The sequence below is a fragment of the Mus caroli genome, unplaced genomic scaffold, assembly GCF_978045245.1.
Source record: "Mus caroli unplaced genomic scaffold, Mus_caroli_1 scaffold_12, whole genome shotgun sequence".
Lineage (NCBI taxonomy): Eukaryota > Metazoa > Chordata > Mammalia > Rodentia > Muridae > Mus > Mus caroli.
In genome coordinates this window covers 115,926,595-115,954,025 of record NW_028227267.1, presented here as the reverse complement: position 1 = coordinate 115,954,025, position 27,431 = coordinate 115,926,595, and the positions used below count along the sequence as shown (strand labels likewise).

Genomic DNA, 27,431 nt, shown 5'->3' with positions numbered 1-27,431 from the left:
GGTTATCTGCAGGAACTGCCACAGGTTATCTGCAGGAACTGCCCCAGGTTATCTGCAGGAACTGCCCCTAGTTATCTGCAGGAACTGCCCCTGGTTATCTGCAGGAACTGCCCCAGGCAGTTATCTGCAGGAACTGCCCCAGGTTATCTGCAGAAACTGCCCCAGGTTATCTGCAGGAACTGCCCCAGGTTATCTGCAGGAACTGCAAGCTCTTTTAGTCCCTGAACCTTTTCTCTCCAACCATATTTTCCCCAAACCCAAAATATATCAGTTAGTCCATTTGAATAATAAATAGTTATGGGTAAAGCTGAGACTCCTTTAGAGCTTTGGGGCTGGGGATAGATACAAGTGTTCAACGCCTTTCTTGACAGTATCTGTTGCTCCTCTAGGAACCTCCATTAAGATACAGACTGACAATGTGGAGACCATGGCTTTACCCCAAGGAAGTGGGAATAAAGCAGTCCCGGGAATGAACCCTGCTGACACAGTTATCAAAAAGGAACCGTTGCAAGAGTTAAAGGTGAGACTGCTGGCTAAGGAATGGATCCGTCCTTGGAGGGACTAGTTAGTGAATGCATTCTGTAGCAAAGTAAAAGCCAATGCGGTAAAGGGAGATGCTCGCCGTCTTTTGTTTCAGGATTGCCTTTTTTTCACAGTTCGGTTCTGTAGGTGGACAATTGTGGAGTCCGCTGTCTGACAGCAGATGTGGACTGAACAATGTGAGATCTGAAATTTCAGCCCCAAAGTGCTAAACTTTGTAAACCCTGGCGTCCACTAAAAGTTCCCAGATTTTGAGATCTTGGATGTAGCTGAGCCTGCAGGAGCAAGAGGTTCAATCTGAAGCACACACAAGAAAGTTGCCAGGGGTGGTGGGGCGGCCCATGCAGCACTCGGGAGGCAGAGGCAGGCAGATCTCTCTGAGTTCTAGGCCAGCCTGGTCTACAGGAAGAGTTCCAGTACAGCCAGGGCTGCACAGAGAAACCCTGTCTTGAAAACAAACAAAGAAACAAAAAACCCAAAGCAACCACAAAGAAAGTTTCTGAGTTTGGATAATATTGGATTTGGAATTTTCAGATTAAGGATGCTCATAGCCCATAAAATGTCTGCAAATATTCCCATCCCCCAACCCTATCTAATTTGAAACACGTGTGGCCCATGAATGTCAGGGAGGGCTGTGTGGCCTACAACATGCTATCTGTGTCTCACACTGCACGTGGGTCCACAGCTCCGTCACGTGTGTAGTTTGACGCCTGCAGATGTTAGATGTTTTGGAACTACAATCTGGAGCCTCCACGTGTTGCTCAAGGATTCTTCTGACACCTGAAAGAAGATAGGGGCTTTTAAGGGTTGTCGGCACCTGGGAGGCAGAGTCCTTGGAGAAGAGGGATGGAAGGTTCTGGGACATTTCTAACCCCAGTGGAGCTCGGCTGTTGCTGCCCTGGTCAGCTCCTGTGTAGACTGTGTCCTCCAATGAGAGTCATTCTCCTTAATTCTGTTGATGACCCCACCCTCTTCTGTTCATTCCCGGGACACCGAGCGCCTTGCTGTGCTTCCTTCTTTAGTTACTGCTTTGTTTGTGTGCTAACAGGAACCAAGAAAACGACAAAATGCTGCATCGGTCAAGACAGCAGGTCACTCTTTGGAAAGGGGTTGGTAGAAATGTGTTTCATGGTTCTTCTAGTCGGAGGCAGGGGAGTCACTCTCTGCAGGGCTCCTTGGTGACCTATCTCACCCTGACTTTCAGAGTTACCTCCCCCTACAATCCTTGTGGTCTAGGACTTTCTAAATTCAGAATTGATTTTTTTTCTTTAAAGAAAAATCAACAGCATTTTTAAAAAGTGATTTTTGTAGCTTTCAGGATGTGTTTTCAAATCCTCATCATGGCTCAGAGAAGCTGCCTCCGTTTGGGCACCATGTGTCCTTCCCAACTCATCCTCTGGCATCATCAGCTGCTCAGCCTAAACCATGAGGGGCACTGTTCCTTTAGGAAGCTCACCTTCTTCTCTGTCTCTTTCAGTGCACAGATGCTGACGACGAGGACTGGGACATATCGTCCTTAGAGGAAGAGAAGTCTCTGGGGAGTAAAATAGAGCAGAGGGAGCCCCCTCCTGCAAAGCGGGATCTCAGCTGCACCCAGGTGCAGAGGGCCTGGGGCCCAGTGAACCCTCGGGAATTCAAGGAAGAAGGTTGGTGGGTTTCGCCCTCACACGTCGATGGGTGTGTGTGTGTTTCCCTGTAGATGCCCATTTCTGCACACACACACACACACACACACACACACACACACACACACGGCGGTCGCAGTCAGGCTTGGTATTGCTCCCGAGAAGCCATGCACCTTGTGTTTAGAGACATGGTCTCTCGTCGGCCTGGTACTCACCAAGTAGGCTTCTCATCCCTGCTCTCCCAGTGCTGGGGAAGCAGTGTGCTCTAACTCATGGTGAAAACGTGAGCTCCGTGAATCCAATCCAAGTCCTCGCGATTGACTGGCAGACACTGTACCTCTAACTCTCCGGCCCGAAGTGTTTCAGCTCTGTAAGTGTCTGCTCTCGTTACCCTTTTATCCTATCAGATGGAAGCATGATCAGATCACAGTCACAGCACTGACCCGGTCAGAGTGGAGCACAAAGACAGAACAGAGCCCAATGACACACCATTACAACTCAGAAAGGATGCTGTTCCCTATGTTATTGGGTACATCTTATACTGGTACCTTTATTCATAGGTGCACAGCTCATTCTAACTGTGCTCTACCATCTCACTGAACGCCCTGATGTTATTTTTTTTTCCTTACAATGTCTACACATAGTCTCTTCACACAGATACCCCCCAGAGATTAGAATTTTGGGCTTCCTCGTGGGTGAGAATATCCTTCTTAGAATCTTCCAGGTCTCCTCTGTTTCCTATTAAGTATCCTTCCTGGTTTTCTTCCACCACTGTAGCCAGTGGGGTGGATCAGAAGTGAAATCGTAAGTTGAAATACTTCCTGTCCATCAGAGCCTGGATATAACTCTCAGACAGTCCTATGACTCTCAATAGGCTTAGTTTGTAAATTCAAAAATCATAACATACATGTGTGTGTCTGTGCATGCGTGCATGTCTGTATACACATATACATACTTTGTTTATTTTGCTTGGATGATGTTTTGAGACAAGATCTCAACTATGTCACTATATAGTCCAGAGCTGGCCTTGAGCTTGCAGCACCTCCCCACACTACACACACACATACTCATCAACATCTCGAATACCAAGATTACAGGTGTTCCACCTTAGTCAAGTTTGGGGTGGTCACAACCTGTGCCCCAAGTGAGATCCAGCCACCCATCGTCAGTAAGCCAAAGAAAGGAGCCAAATCCAAAGTGGGAGCAGAAAAAGTAGATTTATTCCATGTGACTAAATTGGGAAGAGGGACAAAGTGATGCAGTGACACCCCACCCCCTACACACACACACACACATATACACACACATACACACACACACTCTCTCACACACACACATACATACACATACACACACATATACACACGCACACACACATACACACATACATATACACACATATACACATACACACACATACACACATACACACACATACATGCACACACATACACACATACACACACATACATGCACACACATACACACATACACATGCACACACACACACACACACACACACACACACGTCAAAGTTTAAATAGAGGGCCAAGAACACACAGCTGAGGAATTGAGTACGGTGTGGTCCTACCTACCACTCATCCATTATTGTCTGGGATCTCATCAGGCAACATGGGCTGGCAGGTTGTAAGACCTAAATAACATCTCTTCCTGGGGCACCGTGAGATTCCTGGGGAAATTAACAGTTCTTTGAAGTCCATTGTTTCAACAGTGATTGTCAGATTGAATAACACAAGCAGCTGTTTAGAATATCTCCACTTGTGCTACACCACCATAGCCAGCTTGATAGACAGACAGACAGACAGACAGACAGGCAGACAGATAATCAGAGTGACCTTAGTACGTGGTAAATGCGAAGACGGAGAGAAAGTCTCCTCCATGGTATTCCCCATCATCTTTAGCATCTGGTGAGCCATTCCCATCTCTCTCAGTAATAGGCTCAAGCCTGGCTCTTGATTTGACAGCTTGGGGTATTAGGTCCTGATGTCCTACTAAGACGGAGAGAGTTCATTACCACCGTCCCTCGCAGATCTTGTGTTCACTGGATGAATTCTGTGCCCTTACTTGTAATTTTCTGCCAGTGTCTATAGATTCCATAGTCATGTCTCCTGTCTTCAGCAGGCTCTCTGGGTCCCACTTTGTCCCCACTCTCCCCTCCAGAGCGTCAGCTCTGCAGTTATTCTCACACTGTCACCTGATAACATGGCTGCAAACCACTGCCATTATGAAGTTATCTCTGCCAAGGATCCATTGCAGTTAAAAAACAAGATGATGTTTGGGCTACAGTGCCTTGTAAGGAACAGAACCAAGAGGCTGCCTCAATGACAGGACCCTGCATTCCTCAGAGAACATTCTAGATTCAAACTAGAATGGAGTTCCCCACAGCATGCTATTCCCATGGCTCTTTTTTAATTAACTTCAAATTAAGTTCTTCTACCCCAGCAAAACCTATGTATAACATTTACCTCTAGATATTAAACTAGAGGTTGACCTTGATGTGTAGGGTTTTATGTTCCTTTCCTGCACAGTCTTTATTTGCCCACAGTTAATAACACAATACAGATGTGCTGAGAACCCTCAACATCCAGGCTCTGTGCTGAACTCCAGGGGGAGAGGAACAGAGCACAGGACACAGGCCCTGCCACCCAGGAGCTTGTGTGCTTCAGGACGAGTGGTCACAGGTCACGTCCTGTGAGGAGATGTAGAAATGTGGCCGACTCGTGGGTGTGTTTTCTATCAGCCTTCCCCCAAAGCCTGTAGGGACTTGGGGGACAAAGCTTGAACAAGATTCAGACCCTAGGTGAGAAACGGCTGAAGTGGGGATTAAAAATGTCCTAATTTAACTTCAGATCCCCCCTCTTCCTCCTCTTCCCTACCCAGGACTTCATGAAAACGAACCGAGCACACTCAAGAGCAGCTTAGTCACTGTGACTGACTGGAGTGATGTCCTGGATGTCTAAGCACAGCCTCGCACATTGGAAGACTGTGCCGAAGCCGCCAGCATCAGAGCAGTCAACAACCTATAGGACTCTAGTGCTCTTTAGTGTTTCCAACCATAGCAAGGAAGCCGGTTCAGAACAAGGGTGTCTCTTATGACATGTAACACAGTATCGAGAACAAACGGTCAGCTGTCCACTGTGTAAAAACAACGTATCCTTTAAGTCATAAAAACTCTTTTCTTCAGTACAGAACTCTCTAGTGTTAAATGTATTTTTTTTCAACTAACTTTTAAGTCTTTTTTTTTTTTGGACTGATAGCAGGCTTCAGTTTGAATTACTATAGCTCTTTAAAATATATATGTACTGTCCCATTGGTAGTTCTTATGTTAAAACAATCCTGTCGTCTCTTCAAACTGAATTAGCGAACTCAATGATCCCATGAATGGTAACAGTTAGCTAGGCCCATGGTAAATACATTTCCTTAAAAGTCCCTTTGATCCCACTGAGCTCTGAGGCCCTGTCAGCATGCCGTTACTAACGAGTTCTTTTCTGCAGTGTAACCTTCATCTTGGATGTTTTATGAATACTGTGCAACTGTTGTAACTGCCAATTGATTCCTGTGAGATGGTCACTAGAAAAAGATGAGCCGTTATTAAGTCACCCACATGTCATTTTCCTGTGTTCAGTCCCCAGCCCATAGTATAAAATACCTCAGAACTAATTTATATTCTTGAATAATGATCTTGGCAATGATCAGAAAGTTTATATAGAAATTGTTTGCTTTTTTTCTTTTTAAATTTTTTTCCTTTTTTAAAAAAATATTTTTTTATACTTTGTAGAACTATTAGGACTATCTCAAAAAAAAAAAAAAAAGAGAAACATATTAATGGCTTGTTGATTTGGGGTCTCCTGTCATTCATCCACTGTGCCAGTAAAGTCCTCCATCACACACCGTGACTGTGGCTGGTTATTAAGAAGACTTCTTGGCTAGATTTATAAGAGGGCTTGTGCAAAGCCCTGGCATCTAACACACCCTGACCTCGAAATATATCTCTGTGACGATTGTGGCTACCATCTAGAAACGTATGTGTGCCCATTCCAAACCATGAAAAAAGATTCTCCCACCTCCCTGCGGGGAGCTGTTGTGTGCAAATAGGCTCACTTTATGTGTAAGCTTCTTTTTTTTTTTTTTTTCATATTGTTTTTTTGGTTTTTTTTTTCATTTTTTATTAGGTATTTTCCTCATTTACATTTCCAATGCTATCCCAAAAGTTTCCCATACCCACCCCCCTACTCCCCTACCCACCTACTCCCCCTTTTTGGCCCTGGCATTCCCCTGTACTGGGGCATATAAAGTTTGCAAGTCCAATGGGCCTCTCTTTCCAGTGATGGCCTCAGAGAAACTTCTCTAGTAACGAACTATAGAAATGATCCCTGAAAGTATAGTCTTTATGTGTAAGCTTCTAAAAGCTTCAGGAAGCGAGAATCAGGCTATGAGTTGTGGACAGAGACCAACAGCCTTCCCATCTCTCACGTCAACAGGTTTTTATTGTCATTATGGGTTTGGGTAGAAATCAAGAGTAGTGTTCCAGACTCTGTGTCTGCCACAGTTCCCCACCCCCACCCTCACCCCCAGACCCCAGGACAGGTAAGGACCTGGTCAAACCCAACATTTAAATCCAATTGGTGTTTGTAGGTCACAAAGCCCAGTCCTTTAACTTATCTGTGTTTAGGGTTTTTCCCCTCTTGTCCTCATTCAGTTTTATTCCTTTTCCTTGACAGAGCTTAGGCGGCCCCTCCCTGACCACCCATGCCTTCATGCCCCACTCTCTCTACATTCTCAGTCTAGCTGCTGTCTTCACCAGCCCATCTGAAATTTAAAAAAAATCATTTTAAATGTGTGCCTACACAGCACTGTTCCCACGCTGGTCTGCGGTTCCTAACCTGTCTTTATGGAAGCAAAATATATGACATTGGAAAATGTTTTAATTTTTTTTTTTTACTTTTTTTAAAAAAAGTTTCCTTTCCTTTTCGTTGAATCCCTGCAAACAGTGTGCTCTATTTCCTTTTCAGTCTTTTACCCTCTGGGAAAGTCATGTAGTCAGCCATGTGACTCGTTCTGGGTGATTTATAGCATATGACAGAAGTACCAGTTCTTACAACTTGAAACCATGTATTTTACCCTAGACCAGCTCACGCCCTGCTTCTGACACTACAGGGCTCATTCCGCTCCCTACTCTACGTTTCTTCACTGCACACGCAGGAAAATGTAAGCACCAACGGTTGAGGGGGTGTGTAAGGGTGAATGTGCTATGACCTATAAGCTGTGTGCTAGTGGGAACAATTACTGCCTTTGTGGGTAAGTGACATGCAGGGCTGGCCTCAGGAATTCACCTGCATCTTTGTTCCCAAACCACCTGATCAAATTCCATGCCTTGAAAAATGGCCAGTGTCTCAGTGACCTAATGAGTATTGGGTGCAGACCCGTGGGACACAGGAAATGAGACAGGCAGGCCCACACAGGCCCCAGAGCTTCCTTAGCTGGTTTTAGATTCAGCCGCCACCAGTGGCCAGCTCAGCTAGTGGTCACATGCTCTCGCTCAGACAAGCCCGTGTGGTTTATGGTCCACATACAGGGCAAAGGCACCTTGGCCTCACCAGCCCTTTCTTTAGCCATCATGACAAATGACAGCCCTGACGGACAGAACCAAGAAACTAGAAATCAACGACATGGCAGATTGATTGTGGGATTGTTTGACTTGGATACTGGATGAGGGGTCTGAGATCATCGCTGTCCCCTTCACACAACACCATCCATCGTCTGCACACTTGTGTTTGATCTATGGGTGGAATGAGGGAAGTTCTCAGTACATTAAGGATCCAAGTGGCTGTCATTCCCTGAGTCTTATGAACTAAGGGTAGCCATGTCTTCTATGTGTATAAAATATACAAATCCTGTAAATAACCTGTTTATTTTCCTTACAGAAAGGCACAACAGAAAATGATTAGTGTATAACTATAAGAACATTTACATCCAATCAACAGTCTTCGAATTTCTATTTTTAAAAAAACAGCTTAAGCAGTAATTACAGGAGAGCCTTGGAAGGACTATTGTGAGAACAGTTCTCTTGCACAACAAAACTCAGGAGGCAGCTTGCCAGCGCTCTTTAGACATAGGCATTTTTATCAAACTGTTTTGAAGGGCCTGTGGTTTTAAAATCTCCTTCTCCGCCTTGATACTTGGTCCGAGAAGACATGACAGACGTGGGTCCGTTGTATGTGTAGCCCATTCTGAAAGGTAAAGCACACTGGGGTTGGTTCTGTTCTACATGCAGAGCAAAGGAGAAATGGATAGAACCATTGCTGACAGCAGCCCAGAGTTAACTCTTCCTCTGGTCAGCTCTCGTCCCTCTTCTGCCTGCACGATGAAGGGACGCAGGATGTTCTCATGTGTTCTAATATTCTTTCTCAGAACTCTTTTTTAAAGATCATCTCTTTCCTGACACTCAGAAGGCATTGTGGAGGCTTAAACAATTCCTGCCTCTGTGAGATTTCAGTGAGGCCAACTTGAAGACCACACTTTTCCACTTGGGCTTGGACCTCCCAGTCACAGAGCCAGCTGTTAGAACACAGCCATGGGAATCTTTAAACAATAGCAACTGTATCCCTACCCTTCTTCAATTGTTACTTTTAATTCTAAGCGTCCCACGAATTGTCCCATATGTAACGATTGAGAATAGTGCGGGTTTTTAACAGGGCAGTTTTGTTTCTCATTCCTACCTGGGTGTCTTGTTGTTGTCGGATATTGAAAAGCAAAATATGACTCCCCCAATGATGCAGAGAGAAGCTCCTGCCCATCCAATGAAGAGAGCAGCCCCTAATTCATACCTGTGAGAGAAGGACAGGAGCGTCACAGCCAGCCCACCTGCTAGCTAAGGTTCCCACCCGCCCTTTCCCAGTCTAAGCTTACAAAGGACGCAGTAACACGTTCCAGGCACTAGGATGCTTCCCACGCTTACTGAAACTTTCTAGCCTCTCCAACTTCCTGACCAGAAGCCAGGGTGATGAGGCCAGGTAAGGTCTAAGCCTGGGCCTCCTGACCCATCAGCATGTATCCTCTGCCTTCTTTCTGCCTTTACTTTTCCAAACTCTCCATTCCTTTCTTGTGTTCCACTGGCCAAATTATTTAGACATACTGTAGTAAGGAAAAGGAAGCCTGCCTCCATGTGTGTTCCAGTTAGTTCAATAACTATCAAGTGCCTGCTGAGTGTGAGTACGTGAAGGTGCAAGGAGTCTATGCAGAGAGGCTTAGGGACAGATGAGAGCAGCGTCTCTGCAGTCTAGTGGGGACGCTCATCTAGACGTAACCAGCGACGAAGCTTCTAGGTGGCAGGACACGAAGTAAATGTAGACATGACCCAGACAGCCCTTCTCCAGATAAGAAGCCCAGCATCTAAAGTCACAAAGATGAAGTCACTTGTAGACAGAAGAAATCCCTTCAGGTAAGGAGCAGCCACACACAACGTGTATACATACATGAACACACATGTTCACACACACACACACACCAAATAAACAAGGAATAAGAATAGAGAATAGCAAAACCCTAGGGCATCCTCTTTCTGTGGAGTTAGGATGCCACACACACATACACACACACACACACACACACACACACTGCAAAACTGGGTGGTAGAGGGACTGGTGTTTCAGTATAAAATGAGCCCAGAGTGTGTATTGGTCACACAGATCCATGCAGAAATAATCTTTGGAGAGTTCAAGGTAATGAGAAGTCAGGGCTCCAGGTTGCCACCTTCTATATTGCTCCTGACATGGGTTGGGCATGTACTGAGAACCTGGCTCTGCCTCTGGTGTGGAGGCGACACAGCTGCTGAGAGCAGCTGACGGGAGCTCTCTAGGGTTCTTGGCCCATTGATCCTTCCCACTTGGCTGTGTAGGAGGGATCTCTGCTCCCCTAAACCCAGCATGGGTTTTCTGTAGCTGTCTGTGCAGCAGTGGGCATTTCTGTAGCCCAGAGCCAGTAGCAGGCAGGCAGTGGTGCTTAAAAGCTTCAGGGACTTTTTTCCCCTCACCTAGGATGGAGTTATGCATCTCTGCCCTGTGACCTTCTCTTGTACTTCCTTCCTTGGGAAACCAGGTGACAGCTGGGGGCAAGGAACAGCTGTGACAGAACAGGTGGGCATTAGCACTACAGCTGCTTCTGGAAGCCTACAGACTTTTTCAAGGGTCCCCATGTGGCAATGACAGAAACTGAAAGTTGATGTAAAGAGAGAAAAGGCACTTCCAGGCTGCACATATGCACCAAGAGTGGAGTACACATCACTGGAAAAGAGAGCTACCCAGATCAACAACAGGGAAATGTCTTAGAAAGGAAACTGACAAACTACCATGCTATACATATAAAATTTCATTGGCCCAGATCTCTAAGGTAAGCCACCTTTTTTATGTTGTCTTAATGAGATTGTACACATAAAAGATGCAGAGCTATGACACATAGCATGCCATTTGACTCCTGTAAACCCTTAAAGTCCTAAAATGACCTGGCTTCAGATCCTTCCAGACGCATCCTGAGCCAGCACGCAGAGGACAATACTCTCTGTGGAGGCCATTCCCATAGGACCTGAAACCTCATCCCACTACCTTTCTCTGCTTGCTCTAGAGGTCACCTCTCCAACTATGCTGCCGTGGATACACGCTTTCAAAAAGTCTCAGGTTCTCTTTGAGTTACGAGCTTTCCTGGAGGAGCGTCCCAGTAGTAGGAGCCATGGCTACTCCTTTGAGTGTCCAGTGTTGTAGTCAAGTCCAGGTTCTACCTCCTAGCTCCATGCTCCCAGAAATAAAGCTTAGACTCATACTATATTGTCAAATACCTTGGCCATATGGCTAGACTCTACTCTGACCAGATCATATCTAAAGATAACCACTTACTTTATCCTACATTCTGGCACATGGCTTGGTTATCCTGAACTCAGGTACCCTGAGTCTGTCTCCTCATCCCTTTCCCAGCCTCCTCCTCTCCCAGAATTCTTTCTCCTCCCGGATGTCCCACCTCTATTTTCTGCCTAAGCCATAAGGCCATAGGCATTTTAGCTGACAGGCGAGGCATCTGTACAATACACAGAAGAGCCCACATCACAGGCTGGCCTCGAATCACAGAGATCTGCCTGCCTCTGTTGGGATTAAAAGGCGTCTTCCACCACCGCTAAGAGGGTCTCCACTTTTTAGGAATGGTCAGTGAGGAGCAAACATGATAGAAGTCAGGAACTGCACGGCTCAGCACCAAGACCTCTCAGAAGGGAATGTTGCCAGTGGCCTGCCTGTGTTGTCATGAGTTCAGTCCATCTCGAAACTTACTGAAGGGACTTGGAATGACGATCTTTGTTTGTAATAACAACTAGCTTTTTGACTCCAGTTTCTAAATTTTGAGTCAGGGAAGGACAGGGAACTAATAGATCTCAGGAGAACTTCATATTGTTGTGTAGAGAAGGTGACCTTGAACTTCTGATCTTCAGCCTCTGCCTCTGGAGTGCCAGGATTACAGGCAGGCCACCTTGGTTTATGTGGTGTACTGGATAAAACCAGGGCCTCCTGCCTGCTAAACCAGTACTTGATGGACCGAGCCGCACGCCCAGACGCTCGTTCCACTTTTTAAATATATTTTACTTTTTACATAAGCAGGATCACTTTTGAGTGAATTATTTCTACCTAATTTCCATTGTAAATCTTGACAAATACTTCGAAGTAGTATCTCTTTGGAGTTGAATCTAGAGACCCCACGTCATCCCCTCTTTATTTTTAACTCCGATGTGATGGCTTTTGTGATTGGTTCTTCCTCTCTCAGACTTTTTCTTTTTTTTTTTTTTTTTTTTTTTTTTTTTTTTATAAGTTTTTTTTTTTTTTTTTTTTTTTAAGATTTATTTATTTATTATATGTAAGTACACTGTAGCTGTCTTCAGACACTCCAGAAGAGGGAGGGAGTCAGATCTTGTTACGGATGGTTGTGAGCCACCATGTGGTTGCTGGGATTTGAACTCCGGACCTTCGGAAGAGCAGTCGGGTGCTCTTACCCACTGAGCCATCTCACCAGCCCCCAGACTTTTTCTTTATTCTGCTGAGAGACCTGTGTCTGAGTCTCCCTCAGCAGGGTGACTTCAGTCCACACCCATCCCTGCCTGTTCCATGGCAAACAGTGACTGGTTCCATTCAAAGGCAGCCTGGAGAGAAGGGACAATAAAGCTCACAGCAATCGGTTTCCAAGGCACGTCTCCCTCACCTCTGCCTGGAACTCTCGGTAATGCTAAGAAACTGATTTCAACACTTCAGGAAGGTTATCCAGACTTCAAATTATCTGCTGCATTTTTTTTTTATGAGCAATATCCTCTTGTCCCTAAGCCAGCTTTTCACTCCCATTGTGGTCTCTATGGTCCCATCACCTCACCTCAGCTTCTTCCCTATGGTGGAAGAATAACTAGCTCCACACCAGACTGACCCTTAACTGTGTGGACAGAGACTGGCTTAGACTTGAAACATTTTAGCATACACCAAAAACGCGTCACTCTGGATCAGAGGGCTGCCCCCTCGTAGCTTTGACACGTTTGTATCAGAGCACATGACTCTAGCACACCAAGACTGGGGGATGAGGTTACTTCTTATCAGAAAAATTGAAACATGGATTAACTGCTCTAAAGTATCCTCCCAAATAAACCAGAAAGATCTGAAGCATTTCAAATGTGCTTTCAAGTACGAGTTAGTCCTGCTGTATCTACAGCTAGATAAGACTCTTGCTCACACCCATCATTTCTGAAGAGGACAAGAGCTGCGTGGTGGTGCTGACTCAGCACAATGCACCAGCCCTTTCATTTTGTCACCACAGACATGCCAAGCCACTCACTGTATCCCGGATTGACAAGATATGTCAGCCCGACAGCTCCTCCCACAGATCCTATAGTTCTGGTGGGACTAGTGAGACATTAAGCAAATAATTACAGTACGGGTGTGATGGAGCCTAACAATAGAACTCAAAGAGCATGTCTGTGCAAACAGAATGACTGACCTCAGCTTTCCCACATACATACAAATGTGGTCTGAGGACCAGGAACGGCAAGCCCTGGCTCTTAGACTGTCCTGTGCATCTGAACACACATCGACGTTCAACCCTCATTACAATTCTGAGATATGGGTATATGTATCCTCAGTTTGCAGAAGAGGAAACTGAGGCTCAGGGAGATTAAATGACTTGCCTCACATTTGAGCTAAGTAAAGGGTAGAGCTGAGAGTTTAAGCCTGTAACTGTGATCCCAAACCTGGATGCCTAACCGTTGTTCTCACAATAAATGAGTTATAAGTGCTTTTGAATGCCACTCCATCTACTCTGAGTTCCCATTTCAGGTTTTTCTCCCTCTTTGGCTCATTGAGTTCTCAGTGGCTCCAGAACCACAGGGTGTGGAATTTTTTCCAAACGCCCGGAGGCTGATCTTTTACCCAATGCCACCAGAGGAGCCACTAAAGCCAGGGTGTGCTGAACAGCCCCTCCAAAAGTAAGGCTACAGCAAATGAAAAGACCGAAAGAATACTGAAGGGACCTTAATGAAGGTCACAGGCCTTTTTAGAGTACAATGTCCTTGCTTTAATTAAAAATGGTAATCACACACACACCAGTTACCTTAATGCAAAACAGTATGTTTTGGGAAGAAAGTAAAAAAAAAAATCTAGAATGTACATTTATATGTTATCCACATGAGCTCTTTAAAACTGAATTCCTTAGTTCCATTGGTAAGCCAGCCTTTTGGACATCATTGCTGTCTGATGTAGATAGCCCTTTAATCTAAGGCGGTGTAACTGCAAGGATGAGTCTATATAAATGGATATTCTATAAGGACATAAGCACATCTGTTCCTAACACTGCAAATTCCAAGTTGCTGACATAGAGTGGGCCATTGAGAGCTTGCCAAAGTCCACCTGCCTTCTGCGTGATGCCCACCGCCAATCTCCTCTGCGAACAGTCCCTCCCACAGTCTGGTATCCCGGACCACTTACAAAACAGTGCTGGAGGCTCCCAGTCAGGAGCCAAAGCAAGACAAAAGTCTAAATCCCATGTTGGGAGATCTGCATATGGAATTCTCAAATTTGAGAAACCAAAGCAAGGCTGCACTTTTTAAATTTCCTCCTCTGGTGCCAGTTCTCAATTTCGAATTATAACAAGCATGCATGCATTGTCTTGCAGCATGTGTGTGACTTACTACAAGCTGGCTCAGAAGTCCACAAGCAATGTGTTAATGGCAGGAGCCTTGTTTGACTTCTCCCTGTGTGCTATAGAAGGAGCTGTTCTCACATTTATTTTTAAAATTAACATGTTGCAAATATTTTTATTTAACTCATTAAAGAATAAAAAAAACACAGACAGGTATCAGAAATGATCCCAAGGTACATTCAAAACAACAAAAACAAACAAACAAACAAACAAACAAAAAAACCAAAACAAAACAGAAAAATGAGCAGCCCTCGGGCTGAACTCACAAACCAATGTAAAACCGATCTTTCTACTGTTTCTATGCAGTAGCCTTTGACCAACATTTTCCTGGTATGTTATTTTCTTTAATCTTCGTAACACTGCCCATCTGTGTTACTGTGATGAAGCAACTGAGTGACTACAAGGTCAGGGCCCAGATTAGCCTCTCACAACTGACCTGACTCCAGCACCTTCCCGGCTGTCACTGCACCAGGTGACCGGTGAGGTCTTCCGAGGAGTAACCTTACAAGTTACTGGAAACTTAGAAGCCATTCACAGTGGAACTAAATGTCATGTTAGCCAAGGTAAATTATAATTTAGTAGAAATATTTCGTGTGTCCCAAGTTACTCCGTTTGTTGCAAAAATAAATCCATTACTTAGCAACATTGGTGCCATTGATCTTGTCTAGCGGGGTGGATAATTGGGGGGAGGGGGTTCCCTGGTCTTGATCTGGAGCAGGAATGGTGTGCTGAGTCACAATGCTCACGGAGATTCAATGATGTGTTTGCAAGGCAATTCTGAAGTCTGAATAAACTGACCCTGCTGAAGTTCCTAACAGCAAATACTGCCCTGAGACCTTTCAGAGGACTCTGTGTGGCTAAGCCTGTGCTGAAGTCGCTGTGAGGGTGGACAGGGGAGTTCCTTCATACGGAAGTATGTATGTACAGATGGACTCCAGGCCAAAAGCTAATCCCGAACAATTAAAATGCTTCCAGCGTTCATTCAGAATCCCCAGCAGTCCACAGGAAAACAATTGAACACCAACCAAAGCAGGAGACCCTGTGGGGTTCGTTCTGATATAAACAATCCCCCAGTATCTTAGTAACTGACGGATACTACAGCAGCTTGCTTGTATGTAACTCAGTTCAAGGATAAGGTAACCAGAAATTAACAAATTATGGCTACTTGTGCGGGTTCTCCTAATGGTTGCACGTTAGACCCCCTTTGAAATTTCCTTTTATTTGAGAGCTGTACTGGCTGGTATTGTGTGTCAACTTGACACAGCTGGAGTTATCACAGAGAAAGGAGCTTCAGGTGAGGAAATGCCTCCATGAGATCCAGCTGTAAGGCATTTTCTCAATTAGTGATCAATAGGGGAGGGTCCATTGTTGGTGGTGCCATCCCTGGGCTGGTAGTCTTGGGTTCTATAAGAACCCAAGCAAGCCAGGGGAAGCAACCCAGTAAGGAACATCCCTCCATGGCCTCTACATCAGCTCCTGCTTCCTGACCTGCTTGAGTTTCAGTCCTGACTTCCTTGGTGATGAACAGCAGTGTGGAAGTGTAAGCTGAATAAACCCTTTCCTCCTCAACTTGCTTCTTGGTCATGATGCTTTGTGCAGGAATAGAAACCCTGACTAAGACAAGAGCCAAGTGTCATAAAACAATTATTCCTTCTGTTAGGTCTCTAGCATTTCTCTATTGCTAATCTCAAAAATACTGTAAAAGGTGAGGTGGTGTGGTGTGGATACGTGTGTAAGGATCTTTTGAAATAAGAGCTAACATTTTTCTGTAGTGTTTGTTATGCACTTTCAGATATGACTTTAAACTCTGAGCTCTGCCATCCCGCCTGACCATCACAACCACTTATCCTCATTCTGTAGACTCAGATCACAGAGCGTGGGAAGGACACGAAACTAGGAAGCAGCAGGGCTGAGTTACTCCAGGCAGCTTGGACCCAGGTCTTTCCTGACATTTTGGTTGTGAGCCTTCCTAGCCTTTGAAGGCTGAGCCATCTCTCTAGGCTCAGGATGCTCTCATCTGATTACCCTTATCTCATAAGCAAAGGTCTTCCACTTACAGAGAGACACAGACCCGTCGAGGCTGATATCACCCCTGTTGTATCCTGAAGCGTGGACTAGCTACACGGTTACAAGAAGTCCAACAAATTAACATGCGCTCTCTGTTTCACGATGCTCCCTGTCTGGTCTGGGAGACTGATAAACCAGCAAGTGTGAACTACCAGTAGGGTGATAATGTGGGCGAGAGGAACAAAAGGAACCCCTCAGAAGCTACATCTCCCAGGAAGCAAGTGGGGAAGGTTGATCAGAGGTCTGACCAGAGTGTACAGGGATAGGAGCTAAGTTGTCAGACCCAACTACACTGACAGGAATCATCTCGCCACAGGCTAATCAGTAAAATGGAATGGAGTTGGCAAACATTTGCTATCCCGGTTGATTTTTAAAAGGCTCAGTAGCCGAATGGACGCATCTGGAGACTCCCTGTAAGCAGAGGTGACCCACGAGGCTTCTAAACAAAGCGAGGTTCCAGGCTCATGCCTTCTTACTGTTGAGTTCCAATTATTCCCGGTGTTTAAGGCTTCCGTGTGATCAATCTCCCACCCAAAACTCTATGGCCAGTGCAAAAACCTCAGTTCACTTTCCAAAGAACCTAGTGAGCATTCATATCGCAGCATTTGATGGCAAAGGTGGGAGAGAAAAGGTAAATAGCCTGGCTAGGTCACTTGTGCACCTGTAAGGTTGGGTCTCAACCAGAAACTAGAATGAAAGAACTCATCTGAAAGTAGCTCTTCCCTCGTCCACCTCACCCCTGCCCCTCCCTACCCTCTTCTTTCTTTCTGCCTTCCACCCCATGTATGCCTTTCTTTCTATGCTGAGGACTGGACCTGGGCCTCCATCTACATTGTCCCACATCCCCAGTCTGGCAAGCATTAATTTCTAACTACTAAAACCTACAATATTGAAAAGATTTTACCTAAGTATAGTCTAAATCCTAAAGTATTGAATCAAATATGCCAGGAATGAAGAGTAAAAAAATTCCACAGTAAAATGGAAAACAGAAAAGCCTCGAGGCCAAGACCCAAGTGTGAGGCTCAGAGGCCCAGCATCACTGGTACACAGTGGAGTTGCAGACAACATGGTTCTGTTTCTTTAAATGGGTCGTGGTGGCAGGCTTCTACTTTGCTTGTTTTGAAAAGCACTTTTTTTTTCTGCTGATCAATTGTGACTTGGAACAGTTTAAGAAAGCAAAACAAGACATTCAGGAAGTTAGTGGTTTGGGCAACAAAGCCAGGGTAAGAATAATGTTATCATGTGGGTTGTGAATCTTGCTTTGGGGTGCCTATTAGCATAAGCTTGTAGGTGGGTAGATTTTTTTCTTTTGGATTTATTGGATCCTGTTTTAATAAAAAGGAGGAAGTTGGTTTGGAATAGCCTAAGGGGAAGAGAAGAGGTTGTTTTCATGTCTCTGTAAATGCCTGTGTTGGAGTTTTTCAAGCAGAGTCACCACCTAGATGAAAACTCACAAAGAGGGGAAACAGCAGAAAACACAAACACAGGGAGCTGTCTAAGTTCTGTGATTCTGCTAGATGTAAGTCGGAAGAGAATTCTTCTACTATATGATGGGGGTAAAAAGCATTTTAGAATAAAAAGCCACTGAAGCTATCGCACGGCAACATGACAGCTAGAATCTCAACTGCAGCTCTACCCTCGTTTTACTCAGGAATAACTGAGGAACAACTGGGTTCCCTTGCACACAGTAGGAATTTGTTGATAAGCCTAGTTGTGTTTTCCTAGCTTAGACAGCCAAGGCGTATATGCTAGAGGGATAGGGTGGAGCTCTGCAAAGGTCTAATGCTGGAGAGATGAGATGCATTAGAATTCAACAGCATCAACAAAACAACAAGAGGAAAGTGGAACACATGTTTCAAGGCCTGAACGATCTTCATTTTAGGGTTCGGGCACAAGAGTGCAATTCAAACCAAAGCTTGTGGCAAACAGCAGCCTTCCGGTGCTTTGCTAAGGACCCAGATACGTGGACTCATGCTACTGACAGTCACAGCTTCTGAGGCCACCACCAGGGAGAAAACACTTAGAGGTAACTTGGTATAGCCTAATGTGTGCCATTTGTGGGAAAAGGAACAGGGCTATGCCTCCCAGATCCATCCGCAAAGTCTTGCCTCCTCAGACTGTCAACATAGCAGGAAGCTTTGCACAGGTCTGGAAGGACCAGATTCTCTACAGTAACAGAGTCACTTGGGAGCACTCTGGTAGGTAGATAGAACTGAAGGAGATGCTTTCTGACCTCAAGAAAGTTACAGAGTCCTCATGCCGGTCTAGCAAGACATCAAAGAAACATCTAGAACCTTCTTCCAGCACCTTCTCCAAACCTCTGCTCACCTGGGTTGGCAGAGTCATCAATTGAGTCTCACACATGTTCAAGCTCAGATGAATTTGAAATCAGACAGCAGTTAGTAAATTCTAGCAAAGCCAGTCGAGAACACACTCTTCCACAAATAACCCTGGTCAAAGATTTGCTTTAACGATGACTTCTCAAGATCTGTAGAGCCAGGTTAACTCTGTACTGGAAGCCAATGCATATGTAGCTTCAGATTTTCTGATTTCTATTGCCCACCCTCTCCAAGAAGGTGTTAATTTAGAAAGTAAAACATCAGATGAAACCACTGCTATCGATGGATCGGTTTGAAGGAGCCCTTGGTTTACCTGAAGCCTGGGTTCCTGCCATGCCTCTCTAACTAGAATGCACGAGGACATTGACCACCCTCCAGTCTAATCATTCCCTGATCCAACCAGAGTTTATTGAGATTTTGAAGTCTCAATCATCACCTCCGAGTTTGGTTTCCTGTACATCTGTACAAATCTAATTTTCAAAAATAAACAAGAAGCTGAGCCTATCATCCTTGCTTTCAGGATGCTGAGGCAAAAAGATCATAGTTCATGTCTAGCCTGGGCTACCCAGCAAGACTGTATCTCAAAAACATGAAACACAACAAAAAGAAAGAGAAGTAAGGAGAATACTTACAAATTAGGATATATTTTTCTACCATGGGTAAAGAGTAAAAATTAGATTGGATCTAAGGACAATGTTTGTTTGCTTGTTTCTTAATTTTAAAATGTCTGAATGGACACTATTTTAAAATAAATGTATGACAGAAGCTCTGGGGAAAAAGTAGCATGTAGTTTCTTAGTAGCAAAAGTTTCATGTAATTATGAAATTAGTATTGCACAGTTATTGTTAGCATCATAAGTCTCACAGTTTAGAGCATGTGTTCTACAGAACTCCACCTCCTGGTTTGAGATGTGGATTAGTTTAGTCCAAGAGACTCTCAGGAGAGAGTCCCACTTGATGAGGGTATTATAAATGTGAAGCAATTTGATAGAATCCAGCAATGTTGTGCCTGGCATGTGAAGGGACCCATATGTGTTCATATAATCCTCATTACGTACAACTCCACTACTCTGGCTTACTGAAGAGAGAACTAGAAAAACAATGCCCTGAAGACTTTTAAATGTACTAGGAAAACATAATGCTCACTTGACCAATTATGTCTATACTTGACCTTTAAAATTTTTACATTACTTATCTCAAGTCTGAAATATAATTGCCAGCTTGATTGATGTCAAAACACCCCCACCCCCATGTCACCCCACAAATGTGCACACACAGTTTCCTAGAGAAGTATGCGAGCTTCATGGGAGTTTCATGAAGACAAAAGATTTGATATACGGTTGGGTGTTTCTCATGTGGTGTCCCTGGGATTTTTACAATCCAAAGAAGTAATCCCAGGGACCCTATCAAAAAGCCAGCATCCTTAAACTCAGAAACAACAACCCACCAACAAGCTGATTAAGTCAGTCCTAAGGCACTCAGCTGCAGATACTAGCAGTCACCCGAGGGAGGGCTAGATGCCCCACAGCACTTCACTGTGTGTAGTTTTTACATAAAGGCTGGGAAGGTAGAGAGACCAGCATTTGCAAAGATTGTTTTGAATGAACTACCAAGGCAAGTTTTATCTTCAGAACTTAGCATCTTACATCACCCCGACTTTTCCTGAATTTCCCTTCAATTTGGTCATGTAAATGGATGGGTTTACTTCTCCACATCCTCTGCTCTGAGCTATTTAAAGATGATGTATGATGTTATTAACTGTCACCAAACGCATCCTTCATCAAGACGATTCATAAACCTAATGTCAGATTTACTAACAAACTTCATTTTCAAAAGCTATACAGGAAATCCACGACACCCAGCTCTCTCATTTTTCTATGAGCTAGACACATCTCGACTGAAGACAACACTTACTTTTGCTCCATATAGAGAGGATCAAAGAATTCCGTTGTGATTTTGTTTGCATACAGGGAACAGCCTGTCATGGAACACAGACCTGCAAAACACCAGCGGACAAGCACACCAGTCAGCGTTTCGTCATTTACACCCCGAGGTTCCTTGTTTGGTAGGAATTCAACTGTTTACCTGACAGTATGAATACAATCCCGGCCAAGCAAGCAATTTTAGCTTTGGCTTGATCTGAGCCTCCCACTTTGGTACACTTCATTCCAAAGAGTGCAAAAATGGATCCAAAAAATCCCAGGCTGACCGCAGCGATCATGAGTCCTCTACATGCCTGGATGTAACCTGTAATTAGAGCAAGTCGTTGTTCATGTTAACACAGAAATGCACAGCTCTCCAGAAAGAAAACCTCGCTAGCATTGTCGCTTGGGATGGCTGTCAGACTGTCTTGGTGGAAAACCAGCAACACAACGGAAGGAAAGCAATCCCAGCACTTGGAGGCAGAGGCAGGCAGATTTCTGAGTTCGAGGCCAGCCTGGTCTACAAAGTGAGTTCCAGGACAGCCAGGGCTATACAGTGAAACCCTGTCTCGAAAACAAAACAAAACAAGACAAAAGAAAAGGATAAGAAGAAAAGAAAGGAAAGCAAGCAAGTCTACCTGAAAAGCCCGTTCTGGGCCTCACTCTTGAAGGGCCACCTTATGCATAGCCTCTGGCTAAATTTATGTTATTCCTGTATTTACCAAGGCATGCGAAGGTACTGTGATTTGCCACGATGAGCTAGTAATCAGTAGAAGGGATCACACCCTGGAAAAGATTATGAAGTACATGCCTCATTGTCTCTCATTCTAACTCCTTAGCGTAGCAACCTTCTCAATAGATACCATACTGACTCTGGCACTGCAAAACTAGAACATTTACACGGGCAGCAAGATCTCCCGACGGGTAAAATCTCCTGATGTCAATGGAAGTTTATGAGTAAGACTAGCCAGCGTCCATTCGTGACCCATGTCGAATCTAAGAATTATTTTAGAGACACTGTGCTATTGTTAGTTAGAGTGCATATAATAAAGTTGGGCTTTAGAAAATATTGCCTAATAGGAGAGTAAATTATAATTCAGCCAAGTGTTTGGGTGCAAGCGAGTTTCTTTCGTGAGCCTGATAGCTTGTTCCCACTGAACCATCTATGCTCTCAGTCACGTATCTTATTTGCATAGCTGGGGTAATGACAAACTTTAGCAGGGCATTTGGCCAGGCACGGACTCACTCTAAATTAATAAAATTCAAAATAACATACCATTCCCATATAAGCCACTTAATTTCAGCAGGAAACAACACTGTTCGGACTGATGTGAGAGAGGGGCGTATAGCAGGTGTAGGCAAATAAACACACAGCAGGCTTGCTTTGGGAACTAGGCCTTCTAATAAAAACAAAAGAACAAAACCCTCTTAAGTGCCACCTATCATTATTTAGTACTCAAGCAAAGCCAATGATAATCCATACTAGTAAGCTAATAATTATAAATTTGTGGAGTAAATGTTGGTGGTCTCCTGTCCCACACTTCTCTGGAAAAGGATGGAAATTAAAGGTTGAACCCTGTCCCTGGGGAACAGTTCTTTCTGCTTAATGTCCTGTTTGCTCAGCCCCTGTAAACACAGGCTGCTGTGGCAGTGCAGCCGGAGTTCATTTCATTGATGAGGATGCTGTCAAAGACAGCAAAAGAAACTTGGTTTGGTGATTTGGGACAGTGGAGGCTCTTTTTGTTAACAGTCATTGGTGCTGCAAAGCTGTCTGGGTCTCTGCTACTAAACACTGAACCAACTCTCTATTTCAAACTTTAGCCCACAGCACAGGAGCAGCAGCAACACCAGGAGAAGGTCTCTCACCACCTCACGAAGCCCAGGGGTCTGCAAGGGGATCGCAAGGGGCTCCCTGCTCACCACAAAAGCACAGGCAGCAAACAGGTAGCAATTAGCTTGCTCTGAATGCAAACATTAAACAATAAAAGTAGAAGGATAGATACATACATATGGGGACCTACACAAAGATGCACATATAGACACACACAGACACACAGAGAGTTATACACTCACACACAGACAGACCTACACTCACACACATACACACACAGACATATACATACACAGACATATACACAGAAATATATTCACACAGAGAGATGCATGCACACACACAGACATACACACAGAGACATACACAGACATACAGAGAGAGAGAGAGATACACAGAGATACATGCACAGACACAGACATACTGACACACAGAGACACATACCCACACAACATATATATAGTCACACGCATGCAAACACACACACACACAAATGCAGTAGTACCCTTGATCAGCCTAGGGTATGTTTTGTTTAGAAACTCCCATGAAACCACAAATAATACTGAATTTTATGTATACACCAGTTTTGCTAAAATATATGATAAAAATTACAGATTAAGTACAGAAAGAGTTAACAGCATCTATAAAGCTGGGCTTGGGAAACTCAGGCCTGCAGCCCCAGAACTCTGACAATGTTCAGAGCTAGCCTGGGCTCCATAGTGAGGCACTGTTAAAAAAAAAAAAGTACTAATTAAGTAAAATAGAATAAAATGTATTCAAAACCTATAGATTATTTAATTTTTTAATTTTTCATTTACTATTAATGGCCTTTAGTTGACCACAGGCCATTGAGACCCAGGAAAGGAAAACCATGGGAAAGAGGAGACTTCTGTGTGTGACACATATTTAGAAAAAGACAGGAACACACATTCCTTTATTATGCACCATAATCTGCAGTTCCTTATGGGCTTCATCACAGGCAGATGGATGGTCTGGAATTTACCAAGGGCTACGTTCTACAGTCTGGTCACTTAGAACAGGGAATGAGTTTCCCTACATGGTAAACACTGGTTAAAATGCTGTCCAAGCCAGTCAGCCTGCAAGGCAGGGGAAATAACAGTAGTATTTACACTTCAGAGAGAGAGAGAAAAAGTTTTCCCAAATCTCTCATTCTAAAGTCTCCTCTCTCTGACCTTCCCAGGTCTCCAGGCCCAGACCCAGGAAGGAAGGGGGTCTAGGCCAACTCTCAGTCTGTCTAGCTCTGCTCCTCCTTCTGTGCTACCAAGAAATGTGTGTGCAGAGCAGTACGCTCCACTCTGGCTCAAGAACACCAAGGATAATTTGCTAACTTCTGCACGCTCTAAGTACAATAGTTGGCCTGATTTTTCAGTAATGGGGAACCAAGACCAGGGATAAACTACCCTGCCAGCCTTCAGAGGAATGGCTTGTGGTGTTAATTAGCCTGAGGTTTGTAAACTCGGGCCTTTTGGTCCTTAAAGCATACAGAATCTCAGGCCTTTCGTGAGTCCCAGCAGACTTTCAGAGTTTATATTTTGCAAGGCAGACCTCTACCTACCCTAGCTTTTTAACAGGTCCGGAGGGCAAACTTAGAAGTTACACCATCAAGAGAAGTGGGAGCAAAAGCCTAGTCAAGGAGCCCATTATTTCTGACAGGTCTAATTTACTGACACCGTTAATAGCTAATTAACACATTAAAGTGCTGAGGCATGAACGTATTTACTTAGAAGTTCTCAAGGTATAATTTATCGTTAGTTCTCCTGCAAGAAATGGCAAACACCCCCATTAGCGAAAATGGATGGCACACGGTAAAAAAAAAACCAACCAGGCAGAAAAGAAGTTCAAGTGTGCTTTGAAAGAAATATGGGCTAGCAGTAAACAGAATCTACCAGTTCCTTCAACTGTGAAATGTTCAAACAGTAACTCGGACCAAGTGAATCCTTTTGCAGAAGCCTTCAAGGTAACCCTTGAAAGTTTCACGTCTGTCTTCTTAATGGTGCACCCTTTACTTCCACTTGCAAATCAGCAGCGGAGTAAGCTGCCGTGTTTAACTGGGAAGAATACAATCTTTTGTTATAGTGGATTCTGAAGGCAGGGCACTGTCCCATCTGCAGACACTGTATCCTTGACTACCTAACGATCTCTCTGCATCTCCGCTTCTCATCTGGAAAACAGGGGTAGCCACAGGGTGAATGGCATGGGAGACAAGAAACTGCCAGAGTCCCTTCTACAACTAAGATAGAATTCTATGCAAATGTCAGGTGCCTGCCAACCTGACATAGTCCCTAGTCTAGGCGTTAGCTTTGCCACACCTCATCTTTCCCAAAGGGAAGTTGGGAGACAACACTGATTCCTCCAGAGGATGAGAAATCATATTGCAAATAGGACATTCTGTTTCCCACAACACAAGATAGCAAAAGTCACTAGCCGTCTCTCTTGGCATTTCTAATTTGGAGCCTATGTCTGGCTGAAGCAGGGGAGACACAGGATTGTTCTGGCCTGTGGCCGATAGAGATGAAAAAGAGGTGGCTTTCTTCTACCACTTCAAATATCAGACCCAGCTCCCAACGTCCCTGCCTTGGAAATCCAAGGTAAAGAGAAGGCAGAGTTGGGGTTTGGAGGGGGAGGTGCTGCTCTGGAAAGTTCCACCTGCAGTGGGGGAGAGGGAATCACCTCCCTTTCACGTGGAGGAGTAGCTGTGGCTGAACCCTTGTCTTTTGTAGTTGAAAAGGTGCCAGGGTAGCCGGGCGTGGTGGCGCACGCCTTTAATCCCAGCACTTGGGAGGCAGAGGCAGGTGGATTTCTGAGTTTGAGGCCAGCCTGGTCTACAAAGTGAGTTCCAGGACAGCCAGGGCTACACAGAGAAACCCTGTCTCGAAAAACCAAAAAGAAAAAAGAAAAAAAGAAAAGGTGCCAGGGTACCACAGAGGGTGAAGTCAGCAAGGGAAAGCCTGGTAACTATAATCACATCACCTTTTTCTAAGTTCAGTATGGAAAAATGACATCACACACACAAGCAATGGGCTCAGATTGCACCAAGAAACAACACAAGTATTGTTGTGAGACATACATAGGAAAAGGGAGAAACGGTCAACAAACAAGTCTAAACGGTCAGACTCACAGGGAGTTAAGGGAACAAACGCAGACCAAAAATAACAGTAGCCTCACAGCTCTAACGTGCGATTCTGAATGGCAACGGCAAAGAGAAAGCATCCAGGCAGCTGTCCCTGCACTCTGGTAGAATGCAGTTTGTCAGTGTGAACTGGACATTCAAACACATGCTTTTCCAGCCTGGTGGTAGAACAGTGCACAGAAACACACATGTGCACGGAGAGGAGAAGATAAAGAATTTCAGTGACCACCAGGGGTCAACAGTGTCCGTGGGTCATCCTGTCCAGATTACCGAGAGCTAAGATGTTTTTTCTATCTGCACCGATTACAAAGACGTAATTAATTTTAAAACTATGTGGAATATATCATTTCTGGTTTTAAAAACATGTTTTCTAGTCACATCAGCATGCCCATTTTGCATATATGCATTTGTGAGTGGCATAACTCTGTTCAGTGCCTGATAATGAGGACTGTGTCCCAGTTCCTCCTCATTACCCAGCCTGTCCAAACCACAGAACACCTCCACCCTCTCAGCAGACATACGAAGGAAACCCCCACGGTCCTGTACTCAAAGCTTGAAGAAGTGTTTCTTTCTTTCTCTCTCCTCTTCCTTGAACCCCAAAACTCCTGAAGAAGGAAGCAGACTTATCTAGCAGGCTATCCCTGGCTACAATAGCATTACAAACAGAACAGTTCTAGAACATAGTGTGAATCCTGTGTTCCTGAATATAAACCGCAGAAACAAGAGCTTGTCTGTTGTCTCCCGAATGAGCGCTTCGATGAATGCAGGAAACTCAGCAACAACGCGCGCAGTCAACAGTGTTCCAGCTTCTTATTTTATACGACAGGGCCCAGCCCAGGCTGCCGCCTTGTAAAGGCAGCACCTATTCCCATAGACCAGCTTCCACAGAACACGGGGAATTGAGCAACAGTTTGCTCTTTGTGGCAAGCACTGTCTTAGGGGAATCAAGTCTTCTATTTACCCAGCTATGCAAATAAAAATGGCAAGAGGAATAATAAAGAAAAGGAAAACGCCTCACATCTAGAAGTGGTGCAAGCTGCTCTTCTTATGTTTCTGCCAGAATCCATTTAGTCATTTGTAAAACCCTGGAAGAGTCTAGACCACGAACGAGCATTATGCTGTATTGACTATACTCTGGAAACTAAACGGTCAGTTTCCTATGTTAATATCTATCTCCAATATATATATACATATACATCAAGCGAAGAAGACTCAGAATGCTTGCACAAAGCCTGGAAGAGCGGTCACTCATCCTGTTGATCTCTGCCGTCCAACGTCCCCTGCCCTCTGAGCCACTTCACCCCCGTATGAGCAAGGGCTACTTATTTTCCTGAAACTGAGAAAAAGAATGAAGCTCAAGCCCTCAAGTTTGTAGGAGGGATTTTTAAGGAAAACACCAACAAACTTCAATATGGTTCTTTTCCCTCTCCTCTGTGCCTGGCTTTTCAAAGACTCAATGAACCGGCTAAAGCGATATCAAGGCGAGCATTCATGGATCTCGGTGGTGTCATTTTAATGAGTATCAGATTTTGGTCGTGGGGTGGCCAGCCTCTGCTGCCCTACACTCAGTCCCAGACAGACGCGGGACCAGCCTTGTGCTCCACAACTACCTGAATTGATCCTACTCGTCACCACCAGGGGTTCCCAGGCTCAGAAGACGCCCCACCGGACAGCCATCTGTAGACAGCGGGCATTGCAGACCCTCCCGGGGCAGAGTATAAGGCCC

General features: G+C 44.7%; 2 protein-coding genes and 1 pseudogene across 13 annotated transcripts in view; 1 reads left to right on the top strand and 2 right to left on the bottom strand.

Annotated features, from left to right (window-relative positions):
- Positions 1 to 6,081, top strand: part of Dzip1 (DAZ interacting zinc finger protein 1) — a 49,582-nt gene extending 43,501 nt beyond the window's left edge. For 4 of the 9 annotated variants that reach the window (XM_029468834.2, XM_085828840.1, XM_021182553.3 and 1 more), the window contains 3 exons: positions 390 to 520; positions 2,018 to 2,186; positions 5,067 to 6,079. In XM_029468834.2, the coding sequence (XP_029324694.1) occupies positions 390 to 520; positions 2,018 to 2,186; positions 5,067 to 5,146 (380 nt within the window). In that variant the 3' untranslated portion in view covers positions 5,147 to 6,079. Of the gene's footprint in view, positions 1 to 389; positions 521 to 2,017; positions 2,187 to 5,066 lie in introns of all 9 variants that reach the window. The other 5 variants (XM_029468837.2, XM_029468838.2, XM_029468839.2 and 2 more) reach the window with 3 other exon arrangements.
- A 408-nt stretch (positions 6,082 to 6,489) lies between these two features.
- On the bottom strand, positions 6,490 to 6,575 carry LOC115029352 (small nucleolar RNA U3; annotated as a pseudogene).
- Positions 6,576 to 8,287: 1,712 nt separating this feature from the next.
- The window catches only part of Cldn10 (claudin 10), an 85,109-nt gene continuing 65,965 nt past the window's right edge, over positions 8,288 to 27,431 (bottom strand). For 3 of the 4 annotated variants that reach the window (XM_021182088.3, XM_021182089.3, XM_021182087.3), the window contains exons 2-5: positions 20,887 to 21,048; positions 20,716 to 20,797; positions 8,906 to 9,013; positions 8,288 to 8,416 (exon numbers count right to left, since the gene is read on the bottom strand). In XM_021182088.3, coding sequence (XP_021037747.1) covers positions 8,293 to 8,416; positions 8,906 to 9,013; positions 20,716 to 20,797; positions 20,887 to 21,048 — 476 coding nt within the window. In that variant the 3' untranslated portion in view covers positions 8,288 to 8,292. Of the gene's footprint in view, positions 8,417 to 8,905; positions 9,014 to 12,094; positions 12,361 to 20,715; positions 20,798 to 20,886; positions 21,049 to 27,431 lie in introns of those variants that run through there. The other variant, XM_029469336.2, reaches the window with a different exon arrangement.